The sequence below is a fragment of the Manis pentadactyla genome, chromosome 18 (assembly GCF_030020395.1).
Source record: "Manis pentadactyla isolate mManPen7 chromosome 18, mManPen7.hap1, whole genome shotgun sequence".
NCBI classification, from domain to species: domain Eukaryota; kingdom Metazoa; phylum Chordata; class Mammalia; order Pholidota; family Manidae; genus Manis; species Manis pentadactyla.
The window spans coordinates 14,424,192-14,443,984 of NC_080036.1; the positions used below are offsets into that span (position 1 = coordinate 14,424,192).

General features: G+C 46.1%; 1 protein-coding gene across 2 annotated transcripts in view; it reads left to right on the plus strand.

Annotated features, from left to right (window-relative positions):
- The window catches only part of ENTREP2 (endosomal transmembrane epsin interactor 2), a 459,718-nt gene that overhangs the window by 396,980 nt on the left and 42,945 nt on the right, over positions 1–19,793 (plus strand). Inside the window, exon 4 of one of the 2 annotated variants that reach the window (XM_036878702.2) lies at positions 75–209. The exons of the other annotated variant lie outside the window; for it this stretch is intronic. Within the exon in view, the coding sequence (XP_036734597.1) occupies positions 75–209 (135 nt within the window). The remainder of the gene's footprint in view (positions 1–74; positions 210–19,793) is intronic. 2 annotated transcript variants of the gene reach the window in all.

Sequence of the window (19,793 nt, forward strand, 5' to 3'; positions counted from 1 at the left end):
TGTGCAGCTCATGCATACCCACCCGGGACGAATGCCGTTTTAATTGTGAGATTTGTCTGTGTTCCTCTGTCTAGATTAAGTTTGACAGTGTCGAGGTGTGTGTCTGCTGTGAAATGCAGCACCAGTCATCCGGCTGCAGCAACCTCGGGGAGACGCTGAAGCTGAACCCGCTGCGGGAGGACTGCAACGCTGTGAGGCTGACCTTGAAGGTGACGGCCACGGGCCTGCGTGTTCATGCATTTCATCCCATGCAGTATAGACATGTTAGGAAGGTATTCTTTATGCATCTACTCCTTTCAGTTCTTGATTCATCTAGGTAGGTTGAATGCAAGAGGGAATATCTTTTTGGAGGACATTTTAAAGGATTATAGATTTTCACTTTCAAGGTGTTGCTTTCTGGACCTCTTTTTCCATTATTGCCATTTCATTTTTTCCCTCTGACACGAGTGCAGGAGGATATGAATGGGTGAAAGAGGTCTTTGCAAATGTGGGTGTGATGTATTCTACTGCTTTTCTAACATTTCTGCTGTTACACCATCAGGGAACAGATGGGCATTTATTTTGCCTCTTTAAAGATATTTGGAGGAAGACATTTTACAATTTCCTATGGCAATCTCTTCTTGTGTACAGCATCTGATTTTTTTTAAATGACATGGAAAATTGTCATTTTTTATGTTAACCCTTTTCTTTTTCCTCCTGCAAGTGTTTTTTGACTCCTGAAAACCCAAATTGCTTAAAAATGAAACCCAATTCTTCTCCTCTCTTTTCCCTGAATGAAAGTGTGCAAAAACTATTTTAAAAAGATGTGGCCATGGTCAAAGGAACCGTTGGTTGGTGATAAATTATACGTACAGTGTGTCAGAAGCTCTGTTGCATGTGCATAGGGAACATTGTGGGGAACTGAGGAGTCCAGAGAGCCACACTGTGATCTGGCCTCTGGAACTGAGTACCTGTGACAGTCCCGTGTGGGTGTCATTTTGCATGCTGGCGAGAACGATCACTTGGTCTGGGTGGCTTCCCAGGAACTCCCGTGTGCCATGAAACCAGTTTGCAAGCAATTGGTGATGCACAGACACAGAGGATTCACCTCAAGTATGTGGTGAGAGTGGGCCCAGCTCCCCTGTGCCTGCCTTCTTCCACAGAGAGGAGCAGACCCAGTTCAGTGGGCCCAGCAGCCCAATGCAATGACAGAGCCAGCGGGCTCAAAGGCACCCCCAGCTATGGCACTCACACCCCATCCTCTTCCATGAAAGGTGCTCCTTCCTGTCACACATTGCATACAGCCGCAGTTTCTCTCTTACTCTGTCCAGGGACCTACTTGGGGTCAGTGCCTGAGGCCTGCTGTGGCCTTTCACTGTCCTTCTGGGAGGGGACATGGGCAGGCCAGCACTCACTCTGAGATCAGGCAACTCCTAAGTCACCTCCCCACCCTGGCCACTTTTTCTTTCCATATTTAAAAAAACATAACAAGGTAATAGGTAATTATAATTACCATGCAATCACTGCCCCATGGAAAGACTGGCAAATCCCCAGGGGAATCTCAAAGCTCAGGAGGCCGCTGGAGTGTGCTCCAGTGCAGCCAAGCAGCTAAGTCACCTCTCACTCCTCACTTGATGGGTTGGGGGTATTTGGCCTGCTCTCCCCAGGCTTTGGAGTTCTTCTTGACACCTGCACTCAGTGGGACCCTCCTAGCACCTGTTTTCTTGAACCTCTAGTCCCGGAGGAGGTACCGTGTGGTTTAAGATGTGGTGATGGCATTGGAACAATAGTGCCCCCTCTAAGTATGCAGCCAGGCCGAGCCAAGCTTGAGCAGGTGAGCCTGCAGTCCCACCTTCATCCCTGTGCCAGTGCCCTGATGGTGGGATAGCTACGATACAGTGAGGGACACCTACGAAGTTCAAGGCAAGGCTGGAGAGCCTCTCTTAATGGCTCATCGCTGTGGATGTTCAAACTGCCCGGGACAATGGTGAGAACATGAGGCAGAAGAAAAACTACAGCAAACTTCTTAATGAATTTGTAACAAAAAAGTAAGTAGAGGTAGGTGCTGTCAGAGCTGGTGGCATGAGGTTAGAGGAGGCAAGATTTATGACTGAAGTAGGAGGCCATAGTCTGGAAGTGGCAGCAGTGAGCAGCCTGCCCCTGCCCCCCAACTGAGGGCCTGTAGGGAGCAATGGCCTGAGTCGTGGCGGGAGGTGAGTTGCATCTGAGATCAAGAGGATGGGAGACTGTTGGAAGTGAGTCTGTTTACTGCTGTTCTCCAACTTCGTGGGTTTTTCAAAATTGTTTTGGCTACCCTAGTTCCTTTGCATTTCTATATAAATTTTGGAATCGGTTTATCAATTATAGAAATCCTACTGGGATTTTGACTGAGAGGGCATTTAATCTGTACCTCAGTTGGGAGAGAATGGACACGCTCATGGTATAGTTCTCCATTTATCTAGGTCTTTTTAAATTTCATCATTGTTTCTTTTCTCTCATTAGTGTTGTATAGTATTTAGTATATAGATCTTAACATATTTTATAATATTTATGGTTAGAGTATTTCATAAGTATTGATCCTATTTTGATGGCCCTTAAAAAATTTTTAATGATCTCTTGTTCATCGCTAGTATATAGAAATTTGATTTTTGTTACTGATCTTGTATCCTGTGATCTTGCTAAAAATAACTTCTAGGAGCTCTTTTATAGATTCTTTCAGATTTTCTGTGTAGGCAGTCATGTGATTTGCAGAGAAAGAGACAGTTTTACATCTTCCTTTCCAGCCTGGATGGCTCTCCTTTCTTTTCCTCGCCTTACTGCGCTGGCTCGAACCTCCAGCCCAGTGCCACACGGAAGTGCTGAGCGCCTATGTCCTTGCCTTGCTCCTGATTTTAGGGAATAAAAGTAACATTAGCTCTAAGTTTTTCATAGATGCCCATTATAAAGTTCCTAGTTTCCTGAGAGTTTTTATCATGAATGCATGTTGGGTAAGTTGTTTTTTTTCTGCATCTACTTAGATGTTGATATGCAGTTTCTTTATAGACTGCTAATATGGTGGATAACATCGACTGACTATTGCATGGTGAACCAAGCTTGCATTCCCAACATAAATCCCACTTTGTCATTTTTTTTTTCAGCTCTACCAAATCCACTGAGGATACTGCCAAAGACATTATTCATTTCTGTGGCTGTGCTTTTTATCTCTACCATTTCCATTTGGTTCTTCCATATAGCTTCCATCTCTCTGCCAAATTACCTGTATGATCATGCATACTGCCCACCTTTTCCACTAGAGCTGGTGTCTGATTGCATCTGCCCCCAATAAGCAGGAGCTTACATCTGTCTTTCCTTAGAGTTTGGGTTAGCTGGCTGCCTTGTGACCTCAGCTATCTGAGGGCTTAACTTAGGCTGTGAATTTGCATGTCCAGCATCTTCTTGTTGTAACAGTGGGGGCAGTACTCTTTTCTAGCTTTCTGTATCCAAAGCAGAACCTAGAATCATTATCCATAATGATCCTCTCCACCCCCCAGTACAGAATTCTTGAGGAACATGTTTTTTTTCCACTTAGAGGTTTATAGATGATATGCCATTCTCTCTTGACACTGACTATTGCTATAGGAAAGATCTTAAAGTCAGCCTAATGCTTTCTTCCACTTTAGTATATGGTGATCGTTAATGCTGTTTAAAAATATTTCTAGCTCTCCAACTTCCCCTCATGTAAGATTGTATGTCCTAGTTCCCTAGTGGTGGCTTAGGGCCATGTGAGCAAAACTTATATGTTTCACTTCCAAGCCTGAGTGTTTACTTAGGAGGTGAGATACTCCACAACTTTTTCCCTCTGGCACAGTAATTGGCAAATTCTAGATGGTGCCTGCACCATCAGCCTGGGTGACTACAAGGGGCAAAGCCCCCATAGCTCACCCACATTGGACATGTAGCATGAATAAGAAATAAACTTTTATTGTTTTTAACCCAGTGAGATTTGGGGGATATTTGTTACCACAGCATAACCTAGGCCATCCTATCTGATACAATGCAACATTGTTTTGGTCCAGACGTCAAAGATATTTTTAAGTTATCAAGTCCATGTGCTATGTCTTGATACTGATCAATTTTTCTCCAATTTTCCATGGCACACGTGACTTGGCATCTTGCTTTATTTCAGAAAAGTTTTCTTCAACAATAAATTTGAGATGTTCTCTGTCTTCTTTGTTTTAGGATAAATGTGCATTTCTTGGACCCCTTTTACACATCTTTCATACTTTTCTCTAACATTTTAAACTCTCCCTTACCCATCTCATTCTGCTTAGTTTTTCTAGGACCTCTCTTCCTAGTCTTGTTTTCTACAGTGAGAATATTATTACCTTTGTGTTGTACTTTCAATGGAATCTTGAGTTTGGCAGCTCACTTGTTAAGTCTTTGTTTCTTGATCATTTCTCCCTTGAGCTCTTGTGTCTCTGCTCTCAGCTTTTAGATGACAGCAGCCTTTTTCTGTATTTCCAGGCTGGAAACGAAGATGTAAAAGTGCCAGTGTTCACCCACAGATGTCTCTAGCTAGCTAATTACAGTGGAGTTTTCAGTATATTTTATACCTTTGCTAGATCCTTCCTGAGGTATATGGATACTTCAAAGCACAAAAGCTGATTCCTAACCCTTATCAAGTATTACACTCTATTTGAATAGGCATAGTTATTTAAAATCTTAGTGTAATTAAGATTTTTGTGTTCCTTTCTCATAAATATAGGTCCTTCTTCCTCTGAGATTCATATAGATCTAAGTGCCATATTATCTAGTTTTCTTACTAGTGGCACAGTCATTTTTAACATAACCAGTACTCTTAAGTCATTTGAGCCTAACTATGAATGACAGCCACGTAGAAAAGGGGCCTGGGGTCTGCAGCAGGGACCTGGTTTTGCTTCATGGGATTAAAACTCTCAGAATGCACTACCTGTGTGCACAAGGGCAGCAGCCCAGAGTGGGAAGCAGATTTTTATGGGCCCCTTCCTAAAGCTTGCTATAATTGGGGACACAGCAAAAGAAAGTGCAAAGGGAAATGTTCCTTTGGTAAGTTTCCCTTGCTCACTCTTTTTTGGTCTGCAATTAGAGTGGGTTCATTGGTCTCTTTGTCTTCTGATTTGAGACCCTAGTTATCTGATTAGTAATACTCCATGCCTAAGTTTTCATATGAAATTATGGATTCTCCATACTTTGTCTCTAATGAACTCAGTTTGCACTGGGGAAATCCCAAAGAATCGCTTTGGGAATCAAAGCTCCTGTGATTTTAGTTGTGTTTGAATTAACTGATAGTGACTTAATGAGATTGGTTTAACTACTTACCACTTACCATGTTGCCTTCAACCCCACCCACGTACCCACGCATGCACTGCTGATACCTGGAAGGTCACGGTACAGGTGCAGTCTGTCATCAGGGAAAACAAGCAGAAACCATCTTCTTCCTGGCTAGTGAAGATTATATTTGGAATCCAGAAGATGATGCAGGCACTGTGCTCATCACTCAGTTTGCCTTCAGTGGCTTGGAGGTCCTGAAGTCCGCTTTCCACTGGACTCTTTCCTGCCCTTCCTTACACTTGCCTCCTGGATTCTGCAGGTCTTCAGCAGAGAACCCCAAAGGGAGACAAGCCTCACTCTGAGGGTACTGGTAGTCCCTTAGGTATACTGCCTCATGCCATGCTAAAATATGCTGCTCCACCCAGACAGGGGTGAGGGCGAGGCAGTGGGCACAGACGGGACCTAGAACTCCATTGTGCCATAAAGGGTTCCCAAAATTATAGAGCCAGAGGGATGGAGCGTCTGAGCTTCCTGTTACCCAGCCACTGCCTGTGTGGGTGAGGGCCTGTCTTGCCAATGGGTTCCAGCCCCCGGCAAGTTCACTATGGATTCAGTGAGACCAAATAAATGACAGTAGAATGTTCTTGGGATTAAAGGGTTTATACCCAACTTTATTTCCACAGTGGCAGGTCAATCACTAGAATCCCATGTATTCAGAGTGAGTCTGCCCGCAGCAAGCCCGTCTCTGCCTCTGGGCCTCTCTGCCTGCACAGCCAACCTGTGGGCCTCTGTCCTCGGTGCTGCCACCACTCCAGTCTCTGCTTTGCTCTCCTGCAGCCTTGCAGCCATGCCACCCTGTCACCCAGAGCACTGGGCAGGGCTCTTTATATAGAGTCAATAATGACACATTGCCCACACGTGTGTAGCGAGCTAGCCAACCAGGGCCAGGTGAGAATCCTGGCCACAGGAACCTTCATTTTATCCACAGGCCAGCAGCCCAGAGAGGGGTCAGATGGCTCCTCCAGGGTCCCTCAGCATGGCTGGGGATGGGCGGGGCTCCTCAAATGGTCTCTATTCTTTAAGACTCGATCAAATTCCGATCTTTCTGCAGGTCTCCCATCACAAATAGTCCACAAACAGGGTCTACAAATTAGATAATCAGCATCTGCTTTCCCAAAGCACTGGACAATGGTGGGTGATTGCTACTAAAAAAGCAAGTGTACAGATCTCATTATCTGATCAGAAAATGCCTAGGCAAAATTTTGTTAAGATAAAATGATAAAATAAATGATAAAAAAATGTTTGGGTAGTTTAATACTTGTCTTTGCCAAGTCAAACCCAGCACAAGATTGTGACACATTTTCTGATCAGTATTAACAGAAATTTTAAAAGGTCACAAAAATCAGAATTGCCAGCTGATGGAATATGCTTCATCATATGCTGATAGTACATCCGTCCCAACTTTAATTCGCTGCTGTCTCCCAGAATGTCACTGTGGTTTTTATGTTAATGATGTCATTCTAATTCAAAACAGAATTAAATGTGTTTTCCTTGTTTCATGTGTCGGCTTTAATTTATGGAGCCATAGCAAACCAGATTACTCAAAGAAACCTTATTAATGAATAGGAGATAAACATTTCCCAAGAAATCTGTCAGTTCTTGAGTTTATGTGCTTTTCTATCTTCAAGATGCTTTATCTTTGTCTCTAAGAAAGTAAAAAAAAATAGGCAAGATAATTTCCTAAAAAAACCTAAGGACCTGAAAAATGAACTCAGCATTTAAGAGATAAAAATGCTTCTGAGACTAACGGAATGGTTAACATTTCATGATGAAATGCTTGGCATTGTCAGTACGGAACACCACACAAACACACACAAACACGTTTCTCTGCTAGAGTGGCCTTTCCGGTCCTGGGAGTGGGCAGCTACACAGAGCGAGGCAGATGTATCAGATCTCTACACAGACTTCTTCTCCCCACTGGGTGCCTCTGGATCACCGCAGAGAGGAGAAGGATATTAAATTCTCTCTCCCACGTAACTCTAGTAACCACGAGCCCCATGCAAGGGAGTGTCTGGAAATACTGAACTCATCTGGCTGTTGACCACCACTTACCTCTGGCAAGTCTGTCTCTCCTGAGGAAGGGGTGAGTGCCCACCGGGTCCCTGAATGGCACGTCTGCCACTGGTTTCCAAAGCTGTGGAAAGCCTGCCTCCCTACCTCTGAATCTGGTGGCATCACTTTCCCCTATGGGGTTGTAATACTGAGTTATGTGGGACACCCACAGTCCCAGATCTGTTTAGCATCAGTACAGTTATACCCCCTCTGGAATACCCTATAGGTCAGAGGTCCCACCCAAGAGGTCTGTGACTTGTCTGCTGAGTTAAAATGAGGTCCCAGACACGCAGATGTTGAGACAAGAGTGTTTTTAGTGATATGTTTATGGCCACCCGACCCTTAGGGTCTGGCCCGTGCAAGCAGCCTTGCTGGATGGCTGGCGCTCTCTCGTCCCCCTGTGCTCCCAGCATGACCTGGGACAGGTGGATGGGCTGCAGGTGCACCGCACCTCCCTGTGTCATGGGTGACATGAAGGTCCAGCAGGGTGGGGCGGGCCCAGGAGGGGCCCTCCCTGCTCGGGATCAGGGCACTTTCTCTGGGGCCATTCCCTCACTTTTGTCTCTCCTTCCAATGTTTTTTTCCCCTCAGTATCCCTCTATTCCAGGGCAGACACATGGCAGTCCCTGCAGAGCCCTGGCATCGCACACTCAGCTCACTCCAAAACCCACCGCCCACCTCAACAGCTCCTCCAGGGTCACTGCAGCACCCTATCATTTCCCTGAACTCTGCCACCTGCGGGATTGCTTGGCAGGACACCCCGACTCCTGGGCTCAGGCCCGGCTCGTTCAGCTTGCCTGTCCCACTTCCACCTGCACCAGGCCTGCTCTCTCGCCTCAGCCAGACGCCAAATGCAATACCGCCCTTTTCCCATCCATGAGCCTGCCCAGCTCTCCCGTGGCCTGTGCCTGGGGGCTCCTCCACCCTCTCGTTTCCTAAACTCTCTCTGACTGGCACACACTCCCGGGATGAACCCAAACTGGCTACTCTTTGCTTGACTGCACCCTGACCGACAAGACCAGGGAACCACATTGTGAAGCCCGTGGCTTATACCTCATTCTGGTGGTCACCAGCCTCACCTGGCACTCAGTACTGCCCAGCACTTCTCCTGCCTTCCTCTCTGTGGCCATGATGCTCCCCAGCTCTCCAAAATGATGATTTCAGATCTTCTTCCCTCGATTAGGGTTCTCCAGGGAAACAGAACCAAAAATACATACATACATATATCTTATACACATACACACACATGCACACACAGATTTATCTTACAGAATTGGCTCACGTGACCGTATGGCTGGCAAGTCTGAATCTGCAGGGTAAGCCAGCAGGCCGGAGACCCATCTGAGGACCATTGCTGCAGCTGAGGTCGGAAGGCCCGCAGCAGGCAGAATCCCTTCTTGCTCAGCGCAGGTCAGTCTTGGATTCTGTTCGCACCTTCAGCTGACGGGATGAGGCCACTCACGTTTTGGTGGACAGTCTTCTTTACTCAGAGTCCACTTATTTGAGTGTTAATCTCATCCAACGACAACCTCATAGAAACCTCTAGAATGATGTTTGATCACATATCCAAGCAGCAGTCCAGCCAACCTGGCACGTAAAATCAGCCATCACACCCCCTCCACCTGGTCTAAGAGCGTTTTCTGTCTGCTGGATCACTGGCTGTGGAGTCCCCTAACAAGCCCGCTGTTCCCCACCCAGCCTCCTGCAGCCCACTTTCCACACATTGATGTTAAAATCATATAATTGATTACGTGCCCTTGCCCCATCCACATCCTTACTGAGAGTTCTTAGTGTTCAGACTTCCTATAGGATTATTGGATGTGTTTCTCATCAATGACTTGCCCATTTTGTCTGTTTTCCTGATGGATCATTTTTTCTTTGTTCTAAGTGGTAATCTTAGTCCTAAAACTCTTGCACACAGTCTCTGACTTTTTATTCATTTTGTTCTAAATGTCATTTGTAAAAGTTTTCAGTTTTAATGCAGTTCTTTACCTGTATGAAGTATCCTTTTTGTGTGTAGCATGTAAGAAAAATTTTCCCATCCAGATGTCTTACAAATGCCCTGGTTTCTTTTTCTATAAGTTTTAAAAAACCTTGCTTTTCATATTTAGTTCATTAATCCACCGAGGGTATAATTATGCATGTGGAATGAGATATGGATCTAATTTCATTTTGTGTTTCATATTTAATCATCAGATATTACAGCATCAGTTTGTGGTCATTTGTATGGTCATATATTACATTTTTGTATTTGTATTTATTCCTGAGGTCTCTTGTTTTTCACCCATATAGGGGTTGACTCTGTCAGTATCACATTATATTAAATACTGTTTCTGTATTAGTCTTATATTTGTCAGATAAGTCCCCAGTTTGTCCTTCAAGATTGTCTTAGCTATTCTTGGTCCTTTGTATACCCTCTCCCTACCCCCAAACTGTTGTATGTAACTCATTGCATATTTAGGTGACTTTGGCAAGAATGGTCATTTTTGGTATATCTATTCATTTATTTAGCCTCGTATTATGTTTTTCAATAAAAATTTGATAATACTTGGTATACAGTCTTGACCATCTCTTGTTATATTCCTAGATGTCATACAGTTTGGTGGCTATTGGAAAAGTGGAGTTTCTAAATTCCAGTTTCTTATTTAAACATTTGTATTTCATCTCGCATGCATTACTGTTAACTCTATTTGCTCTAACAGTTTGCCTGCAGAATGTTTGGGATTTGCTATTTATGGGGCTTCATTGTCTAATGATAGTTTTGCTTCTTACTTTTCATTTATTATTGATTTTTCTTATTTTTCTTGCCTTCCTGGAGTGGCTAGGACTTCCAGCACATTGTTGAATGGAGTTTGAGCCAAAAGGCATCCTCGTCTTCCTCCTGATTTTAAAGGATGAAATATACTCAATAATTATGAGTAATGTTTGTTGAAAATTTCTGGCACTAAATAGTATTTGCCAGGTTAAGGAGATCCTATTTTATTACCAGTTTGCTAAGGGTTTGCCATTAAACAGTTTAAATTTTAGCAAATACTGGATCTATTGATAAGTATGTATGTGTTTGTATATTTACAATTTAATATAATTATATAGATTTATGTATATTTAATATTTTAATATATATTTAACATATATACTTACAATATGTAAATATATATGTATATATACACACATAACTTTATTCTGTGAATTATATTAGTGAATTTATAATGTGGAACCATACTGCATTTCTGGGATAAAACTCAGTCACTGCAAACTGAGAGCTCAGTCAGTACTTTCATGATGATGAAAATCTACCTTCCCCATTGTTACTCAAGTCATCTTTCTTCTTGAGACAGTTTTAGTATATTTTGTTTCTGGAAAAGCTGTCCATTTTGTTTAGGTTCTCAAACACATTGGCATGAAAAAATTAATGTGTGTACTGTGCCTATCATTATGCCCCTTTTAATTTCTGATGTTTCTAATTTATTCCTTTTCTTTCTTATTTAGCCTTGCCAGAAACTTATCTATTTTAGTCATTTGTTCTTCAAAACACAAAAATGTTAGATTTACTGATCTTTCTATTGCATTTTTTGAATTTCATTGATTTCTGTTCTTAACTCCATTTATTCCTTCCTTTCAAATTCCTCTTTCTTTTTCTCAAGTTGCATGCTTTGTTACTAAATTTCAGTCTTTCTTTTCTCACGTATATGTCTGTAAGATTTTGCATGTCCCTTTACATATGCCAAGTTTTTATGTCTAGTCATAAATATAATAATCAGTTCCATGGATTCTCTAATTTCATTATGATTTATTTTTCCATCCCTGAATTATACAGCAGTATGTTTTGAATTGTGCAGATACATAGAGGGTTTTCTTAGTTATTGTTCTGTTATTTATAGCAAATATAATTGCACTTACTTGGGTAACCTGGTGTGCCTGTGTGCCTGTGTCTTTGGTGTTAGTCTGTGGAGCTTGATTTGTTCCTGGGTTTGTATGAGTCCCACATATCTTGTTGGGTACAGGGTTCTGGTATGTGGCTGTTGTTCGGCTCTTCTCTGTCCTCACTAGCTAATGGTCTGTTGGACGTGTTGAGGAGGTGTGTAAACACCTGCACCACAATGGTGGGTTTGTCCATTTCTTCTCCTGCTGCTCTTGGTTTCTTTCATCTCTCTGCTCATTCTCATCTCGATCTTCTTCCTCCAGGATTAGGACCAGATTCTGGGTTCCAGTCCAAACCTTCTTCTGTCCTCACTGAGCATACACTCACTCCCTGGGCAAGTTCTGCTTCCCTGGTATCATGCTGTGTGTGCTGGTCTCTCCCAAGTCCAAGACTTCAGCCCAAATCCATGCAGTCACCTGCCAGACGCCTCCTCGCAGGTGGACCTCAACCATCTCAGACTCAAATAACAAACCGAGGCCTTCGTTGCTGGCCCGCCGGGGCTCCCCGCAGGGCCACACCTCCTCCAGTCTGCCCGTCTCAGCAAACAGCTGCCAGTGGCTCAGACCGCAGAATGATTGTTTTTTTCTCCTTTATTCCCACCTCCTCTTACTCACCAAGTCTTCCTAACTACCTGTCACATTCACCCTCAGCTCACACCCTCACCCTCACCCGTGGAGGGAGAGACTTGGATGGGTCTGCTGTGGCACCTTCCCTCGTGTTCTTGCATGTTGAGGGGGAAGATGAAATTAAGGGTCTGGAGTATTTCCAGACTAGAAAGAATATTCACACAGTTTATTTAGAGGCTAGTTAAACTAAAGCACGGCCATTATCATCCTAGCCTAAGAGTATCCCAATGTTGGTGAGCAGAATCCACTTCCTAGGACAAACTTACTTCTTACTGCCAGAAAACAAGTATGGTTTCATATACACATATCCCAACAAACATAACATCCTACAGAAAACATGTCTACAGGCCATGTAGTAGTCACAGCCTGTGTTTAGATAGTCCAGTTCCATGGAGCTGGGTGTTAACAAAACTTTCATAGGAGCTGAGTATCTCACGACCACTTCTTTCACGTGTCAAGACTGGATAGAAGTCTGAAATACAGGATGATCTGATATTAAGTATAGGCTTAATTTTAACAAGACCTCGCCCACTGGGAAAATGCTCTTTGTTTTCTGTGCCCCTATGGTCATTTGTATTGTCAAATAAAAACAAATCCTGACTTCAGTACGGGGAGACTTATTCAAAAAGACTATAGCAATGGGGAGAATGCGTCCAACTCTGGAACTGCCAGCATCTCAGAATCAAACAAAAATGACTTTTCTTTGAAAGGGTAGAGGAGGGAAGGAAAGTTCAGCAGAAACTTAAGAGGCCGGGCAAGCCAGGGGAAATGGGCCCTGGTGTGCGCGCTCTGTGGCCAGCCACCACTTGGGATAAGCTGGTGGGGGCATGTTCTGTTTTTCTCGTGCTTTCTCAGGCTCGGGGGCAGGCACAGTGCAGGGGCCTGCAGGGAGGCGCCTCATGTTTACTCAGACGAGACAGAGGGTAGGAAGTGGGCCCCTGGGAACACACAGTCAGGACCTAAAGCTGCTCCAGGCCAGCTGCCCCTAATTCATCAGGATGGCAACCAGTTCACCCACCTGGTTGAAGTCTTAAAGTAACCATGTAAACAAAGTTCAGTTCTTCTGGAAAAGGTACTGAATTCAGTTAGCTCCTGTCTCGGCTGCCCTTGCTCGGCCCAACCCTGGGCCCTCTGGCTCCCCAGCCACCCAGCCGCTCTGTCATCGCCCTGCCTCCGCGGCCACCGCTCCCCGGCCCCAGTCTGCCCTCTGCCCGAGTGGCCTTCACTTCCCACCGCTCTCTAGTCCTCTGCGCTTGCTCTTCCCTCTCCAAACACAGCAGGCCAGCTCCCACCCCTCCTCTGCCCCGGGCTCCCTGCGCTCCTCTCCTCAGTGTACCTGTCTTTCCCCCAGCTCGGGATCCCCCACGTTCCTAGCACGCAGCAAGTCTCAGCCCTCTGGGGCTGCCTGCCCACGAGGCTTCTTTCTGCCCTGGAGACATGGCCCGTGGAGGGCCTCCTCGTTTCATGTCTGTGCTCAGTATCTTGTGGGCTCTCCATCGGTACGTGCTGAAGGAAGGGTAGGAAGGAGGGAGGGAGGAGAGAAGATACACACTGGGCAAAGAACAAATCCCTGGAAACTGGCAGTGTGGATAACGTGAAGGTTCCTGTGGCCAGGATTCTCACCTGGCCCTGGTCGGCTAGCTCACTACACACGTGTGGGCAGTGCATCGTATTGACTATATGAAGAGCTCCGCCCAGGGCTCTGGGCAAAAACGGTGGCTCAGCTGCAAGGCTGCAGGAGAGCAGAGCAGAGACTAGAGTGGCGGCAGCGCTGAGGACAGAGACTGGGACGCCTGCGTAGCCCAGGGGTAGAAACCGGCTTGCTGCATGCAGACTCACTCTGAGTGGGTGGGATTCTAGTGACTGACCTGCCACCGTGGAAATAAAGTTGAGTATAAACCCTTTCACCTAAAGAACGTTCCATTGTTATTTCTTTGGTCACATTGAATCCATAGTGAACTTGCCTGGGGCTGAAACCCATTGGCAAGACAAGCAGTCATAGGTGGGAGCACCAAAAAACATAGTAAGACCACCAGTGTTTTCTGGCAGGTTGATTCATGGGATGCACTTATGTCATATTCCAGAAAGCACTAAGATGCACTTACGTCATATTTCTGGAAAACACAGATAGCCTCGCTTTTTCAACATAATTAAAAATCGAAGCCATATCCTTGCCGTGGGGGAGGTGCCCTCTGGTGTGACTGACAGGCTCGCAGGGGAGCAGAACCCTCCGGGATCACACCCCTGTCCTCGCCCTGAAGCTCCCAAATGGGACCTATTGTCTCAGGGACCCCTGTCCCCTGCCCCCCACTTCCAGCCTCATTGATGGCGTCACCACACTGGGTGCTCAGGGTTGACAGCTTGGGTCACCCCTCCCGTGTCCTTCTGCCCCTCCCATGCATCTAGTCAATCACCCTGTCCCCTTGACACCACCCGCTGCAAAGCTGGGGCGCTGACGCGGACCAGGGAGCTGGGGCTTTAGCTGCAGGCAGTGCAGAGCCATCCAAGGTTTTGGGTGAAGGGGAGGTGATGGCCGGACTTGCCGTAGAAGCAGTGGGAACAGGACTAAGCCCATGAGATAATGAGGACCAAACACACAGAAGAGAAGAGGGAATTTGATAAACACTTAGGAAGTTAAATTGGCAGGGCCTGGCCACCGGGAGGCAAGAGAGAGAAAGATATTCTGAGGCCTCCAGGGCCCTGGCTTTGGCCCCAATATATCAAGCATCACCTGTGGCCCCAGGGCTTTGCGAGGACCATGACCTGACTGACTCTGTGCGCCCCCAGCCTTCATGGGGCACAAGGCTTTTCTGGCAAAGGAGAGCCCACTGGGGCCTACCCGTGGCTCCTCCCCTTGGTCGTCAGCCTCCCTAGTTCTCTATTAATATCAGCCTTGTCAGGTGGGGAGGGGTACCCCTCCTTCAGGGAGAAGCCTCCCCTCTGCTCTTCCTCCTCCTGCTGCTGGGAAGTCCTGGCCTCCCCACTCCGGACATGATCGCGTGACCCAGGATCTGTGTCCCGGTCGCTCAGGAGGCCCCTCAGCTGTGCACACTGAGAACCCTGTGCTCAGAGCACAGAGCATGAGGGTGCAGGTGCGGGGGACGAGGGGTGGGGCTGGGGGTGACGGTTCTTGGCGCTGGATTTCAACTCCAGGCAAGTTCACTCTAGATTCTGTGAGACCGAGAAAGGACAGCGGAGCCTTGGGAAGAGGGTTCATACCCAGCTTTATTCTCGTGGGGGCTGGTGGGGTGCTCAGATTACATCCGCTGCATCCACAAGCAGAAGCCTGCAATCCATGATCCATAGGGCTCTGGGCGGAGGTCTCTATATAGCCACACAGACAGTAATGGCTCATTGCCAACACGTGTGTAAGCTTGGCCTGCGCAGTCGGCCACGTAGTGGGTAAGCATGAGGCCAGATGCACGTGGTCAGTGGGTCAGGCGAGCATCCCGGCAGTAGTAACTTCCAGTTCCCCTACAGTTCCTTCTCCCCGAGTCCATATATGAACATCCTCCCACCTTCCCACACAGACTCAGCCTGTTAGAAACAAGGAGGCCACTGGACTGGGGTTGCTCTGGTGTCTCGGCTGCAGTCAGTGAGCTCCAATCAGAGAAAATGAAACTCAAGGAAAGCCAATCAGCAACAGCCAACCAGGCTTTCCCAAATAAGGCAACCGTAAGCTAGAGCCAATCAGATCATGTCCTTGCTGTGCTCCTGTGTTTTTTCTAAAACCCCCACCCTCACTCCCCATCTGTGGGGCACTGCCCAGCTCAAATTGATGTTTTGCTCAAATACACTCCTGAAGTTTTTAACGTTCCTCAGTTTATCTTAAAGTTTCTAGAGGACATTTAAGGCAAAGTGTTTAGTCTGGGCTAAGACTCTGCCTATGCCTTTAAAGAACTGTTAGAATATCAGTTAAACACAAATCAGAAATGTTACTTTTAGTCATAAATAGTTTCCAAGTACACAAGAAGCAAAAGGCTAATGAGATGGCTGAAATCACTTCTCCGTGTCACTCTGTATTTCCCACAGGTCTCCATTCTTTTTAACTTCATTTTTCATCAAGCTTCTTTCACTCACATTAACCCCGTGACTGAGGGTGGGAGTGGTAAACAGGTAGCCAAGGGGCAGCACTCTCAGGAGAGAAAAACAAAACAAGGAAAGGACAAACATCAGGATTCTCTCAGTTGAGCAAAAGGAGCAACAACATACAATCAGTTTAGAACACAAAAGGACATTCTTGGGTGGGCATCTAATGATTTTAGGTGTTACTGTCCATAAGCATTTATGGATAAGGCTGTGCTGAATTTATACTCTGGTGCCAGTGGTTTTACTCAGATGGAGGGTCTCAGGTGATGCGCCTTGTATAAGATACAGCACTAATGTTTATTGAACCTTGCTGTTTATGAGCTATCTGAACCTTCACAACATCTCTGTGACGCATAGCTATCATTATTCCCCTTTTGCAGATGAGGACACTGAGGCACGGAAGTATGAACTAACTTCCCAAGGTCATGCAGCTCGTAGAGGTGGAGCCAGGACAGCCAGCCAGGCAGTCCTGCTCCAGACACCTTGCTCTTCCTGCCATGACAGTGAGGTAGACAGGCTACCCAGGACCAAGGCTTAGCCACAGTACAGTGAACGTGCATGCTCAGAGCAAGCTGAAGCCCAGCAAAACAAGATTACCTTCTGAATTACCAAAAATTAAATTACATTCACTCTGTATTCAGTGTCTTTAAACAAAATTCTTTGAAAATGGGCAGACCACAAATTCATGTATTACAGTGTGATAGTACTCACAGAATAGAGTATTTTGTGATGCGTAAGTTCTCTCAGCTGCGGAGGTCAGGTAAAAGGCTTTAGCATGTTGTGTATTCTCATAGTTGCTCTGACCTGCTCGGTGAAGGGAAGTTCTTGCTTTGCAGATGGGCAGCCAAGCTTTATGGCTCTCTGTATAAGGCGTTTCTAATTTTGACAGATGCCTGGGAAAAGGCGATTTGTCCCTCCCTTGCCAGCTGAGTGAAATGTCAGGGAAGTCACCTTGGAGTTCCTTTCTCTTGTCATGCAAGGAGTGAATTGTCATTTTGATACATGAAGGAAAAATGCTGTGCCAACCTCCGTGGAATCAACATTGACACACGTGAAGAGTGATTCATGGGAAGGAATCTTCTGGAGAGTGAGGCTGCACCCCAAACTCAGACTTGCCTCTAAACAAGTCACACCTGTAGATGTCTAAGTAGGAAGGTGCAATCTCAGTCCTCATTTGCGAATTTTTCTTCAAGGGTTAAGATTGTCTTATTTTTCCTTCTGAAATAATGCTTTAGATGAGGTCTGCTATGTTTCCTTGCATCTGAAATATTCCCCCATTCATCTAAAAGAGTTAAGTTTTCTTTTCTTATTTTTCTTTTCTGGCTATCAAGAGATCAATTTTAGCTATAGCGTTTTCACTTATAAATAGTCATAATCAATTATACTCAATTGCTTGTGTGCTTGCTAATAAAAGAGACTCTGAGACATTTTAAAGCAATTAAAAATTTAGTTAACATTCAAAAGTAACATAAATACAGGTAATTATTACAACTGCTAAATACCTGAAAATGCTTCATAATGTTGACAGATGGAATAGCTTCCTTTAGTTGTTTGTCCCTTGGTCCCCAGGGATGAATTTTTGAGTTGACTGAAATGAATCCAAACGTGAAAACCAATCATAGAAGATAGCAAAATGAATGGTGCCCAACCTTCGCTAAAGCTGGAGATATCCCCCCATGTTCCAGAACCTCCCAATGTGGCCCAGCTTGATGTCGCCTGCAGCTTTGAACGCACCCTGGAAGAAGTTCTCCAGAAGGGGTTCTCTCTGCCAACCCTCTGGGGTTCACCTACTTCAGTTTTCAAATCTCAGCCCAGGGCAAAGAGGAGATGCTTGATCAGAGCCACACATCCCGGAGTAAGAGAGTGGGGCTGGAGGCTTCCCATAGGGAATCTTTGTGTGAAGTGAGCAGGAAGGGACCTAAAGACCAGGGAACTGTCTGTTGGTAGGGGCCAGCTTCAGTGCCATTTCCTGTCACTGTCATGAAGAGGCAGAGGGGTTCGACAGGATTGGCGCCAATGACAAGCACCCAAATACCCAAGTTCGGTCCAAAGCAGCCCCAGCACCCAGCATGCTCCAGGACCCTCCTGCTCCTCCCATTGCTGGGCAGGACTCCACCTTCCTGGCTGCAGTAGACACGTGCCCAAGACACTCACACAGACACACGCGTGCACACACACAGACACACACAGACATACACACTCACAGACATAGATACACAGACACACATACACACACACATGAACGCACACAAACACACACACACACAGACCCACATGAACACACACAAGCACACACAGACACAGATGCAGACATGTGCACACACGGACACACAGAGACACACACAGACACACACATGCACATACAGAGGCATACGCAGACACACGCACACACACAGACACAAATGCGCACACTCACAGACACACAGACTCACGCACACACACACACATACATGCACACACGCACCCCTTCCCTGGCGAACCCCTTCCCAGCCTGGGAACTGGGACCCAGAAAGAACCGGGCCACTGTCTGCAGTGGCAGAGCTGCCCAGTGTCTACCTGGGGGCTGGTAGGACAGTAGAATGCCACCCTGGTGTGAAGCAGAAAGGTTGCTGGAGAGAGCAGCAGGCCAGGGAAGGAGTGTAGACTGTCTCCAGCTGCTGCAGGCATCCCTTTGCAGACTCTAAGCTGGGTGGGGCCAGAAACAGGTGGCCTGGTGACTGTGGGAGTGCACACTGCAGGCAGGCAGGAATGGACACTGCGGGGTGGGAGGCCACCAGCCGGTCCAGGAGAAGATGGAAACTCAGCCTGGGGCAGGTGCAGCTGGAGCAGAGGATTTCGGCTTCACCAGCCACAGCGATAGTATTGCACTTAAGCCAGAGCACAGGGCCTGGCAGAAAGGCCCGGGAGCCTCTGTTCCTGTTATCCTTTCTTCTCCCTCTCCCTTCTCCCCATGCCGACTCTGCCTGCGGTGCCTCAGCTATGAGGCTCCCATGTGTTTCTCTCTCTGCCCGCCCCCACTGGCCTGGTACAGACGCCTGTGCGAGTACTGCACCTGGGTCCTCCTTTCTCCACGTCTCCTCACTGGCTGGTCTCTCTCCAGACGGACTCCCTTCCCAGGGCTGAGTAGCCACAGTCCCCGGAATTAACCAAGAGGAGTGTGAAGTGCATCCTGAATTAAGACGGCACTTACCCAGATAAATGATTCAATGACTGTCCTTCAAAATCAAAGCTAAATCAAAAACATGATGATGGAGGAGTAATTTTCTGGTTTGGTCTAGTTCCTAAAGTTCAGGTTGGTTCCTGGTCTTCTGTGTGGATTTATAGGGCCAATTAATTGATTCCTTTAGTGCTGAGATTCTCTTTTAAGCAAGTTCAAATCTAATTGGCCATCAATTCTTAAACAAAATAGGTACACTCAGGGTTGTTTCATGAATAAACATACAACACTGCTCTTTGTCCCCCAGGGGAATTGTTTGGTGGTAGGAGATGAGGCACAGTAATTGAAGTCAATCAAGGTTAACTGAAAGGTGCCCCTCAGCACCACACCGGGGGTCTTATGTACCATTGGTCAATATTGGTTTCCAGACCTTAATGTTCAGGGTTATAGATGATAAGACTGTTTTAACACAAAAAGAGATTCTAAATGCCTTTCCAGTAAGCAAACAATACAGTGTCTAAAGCTGCAAAGTAAACGGTCTTTTTCTTTTTCTTTCTTTTGGCTTTAAATTTTCCTTGCAAATCATTCCACATGAAAACAGACAAGACTCGTCATGGGG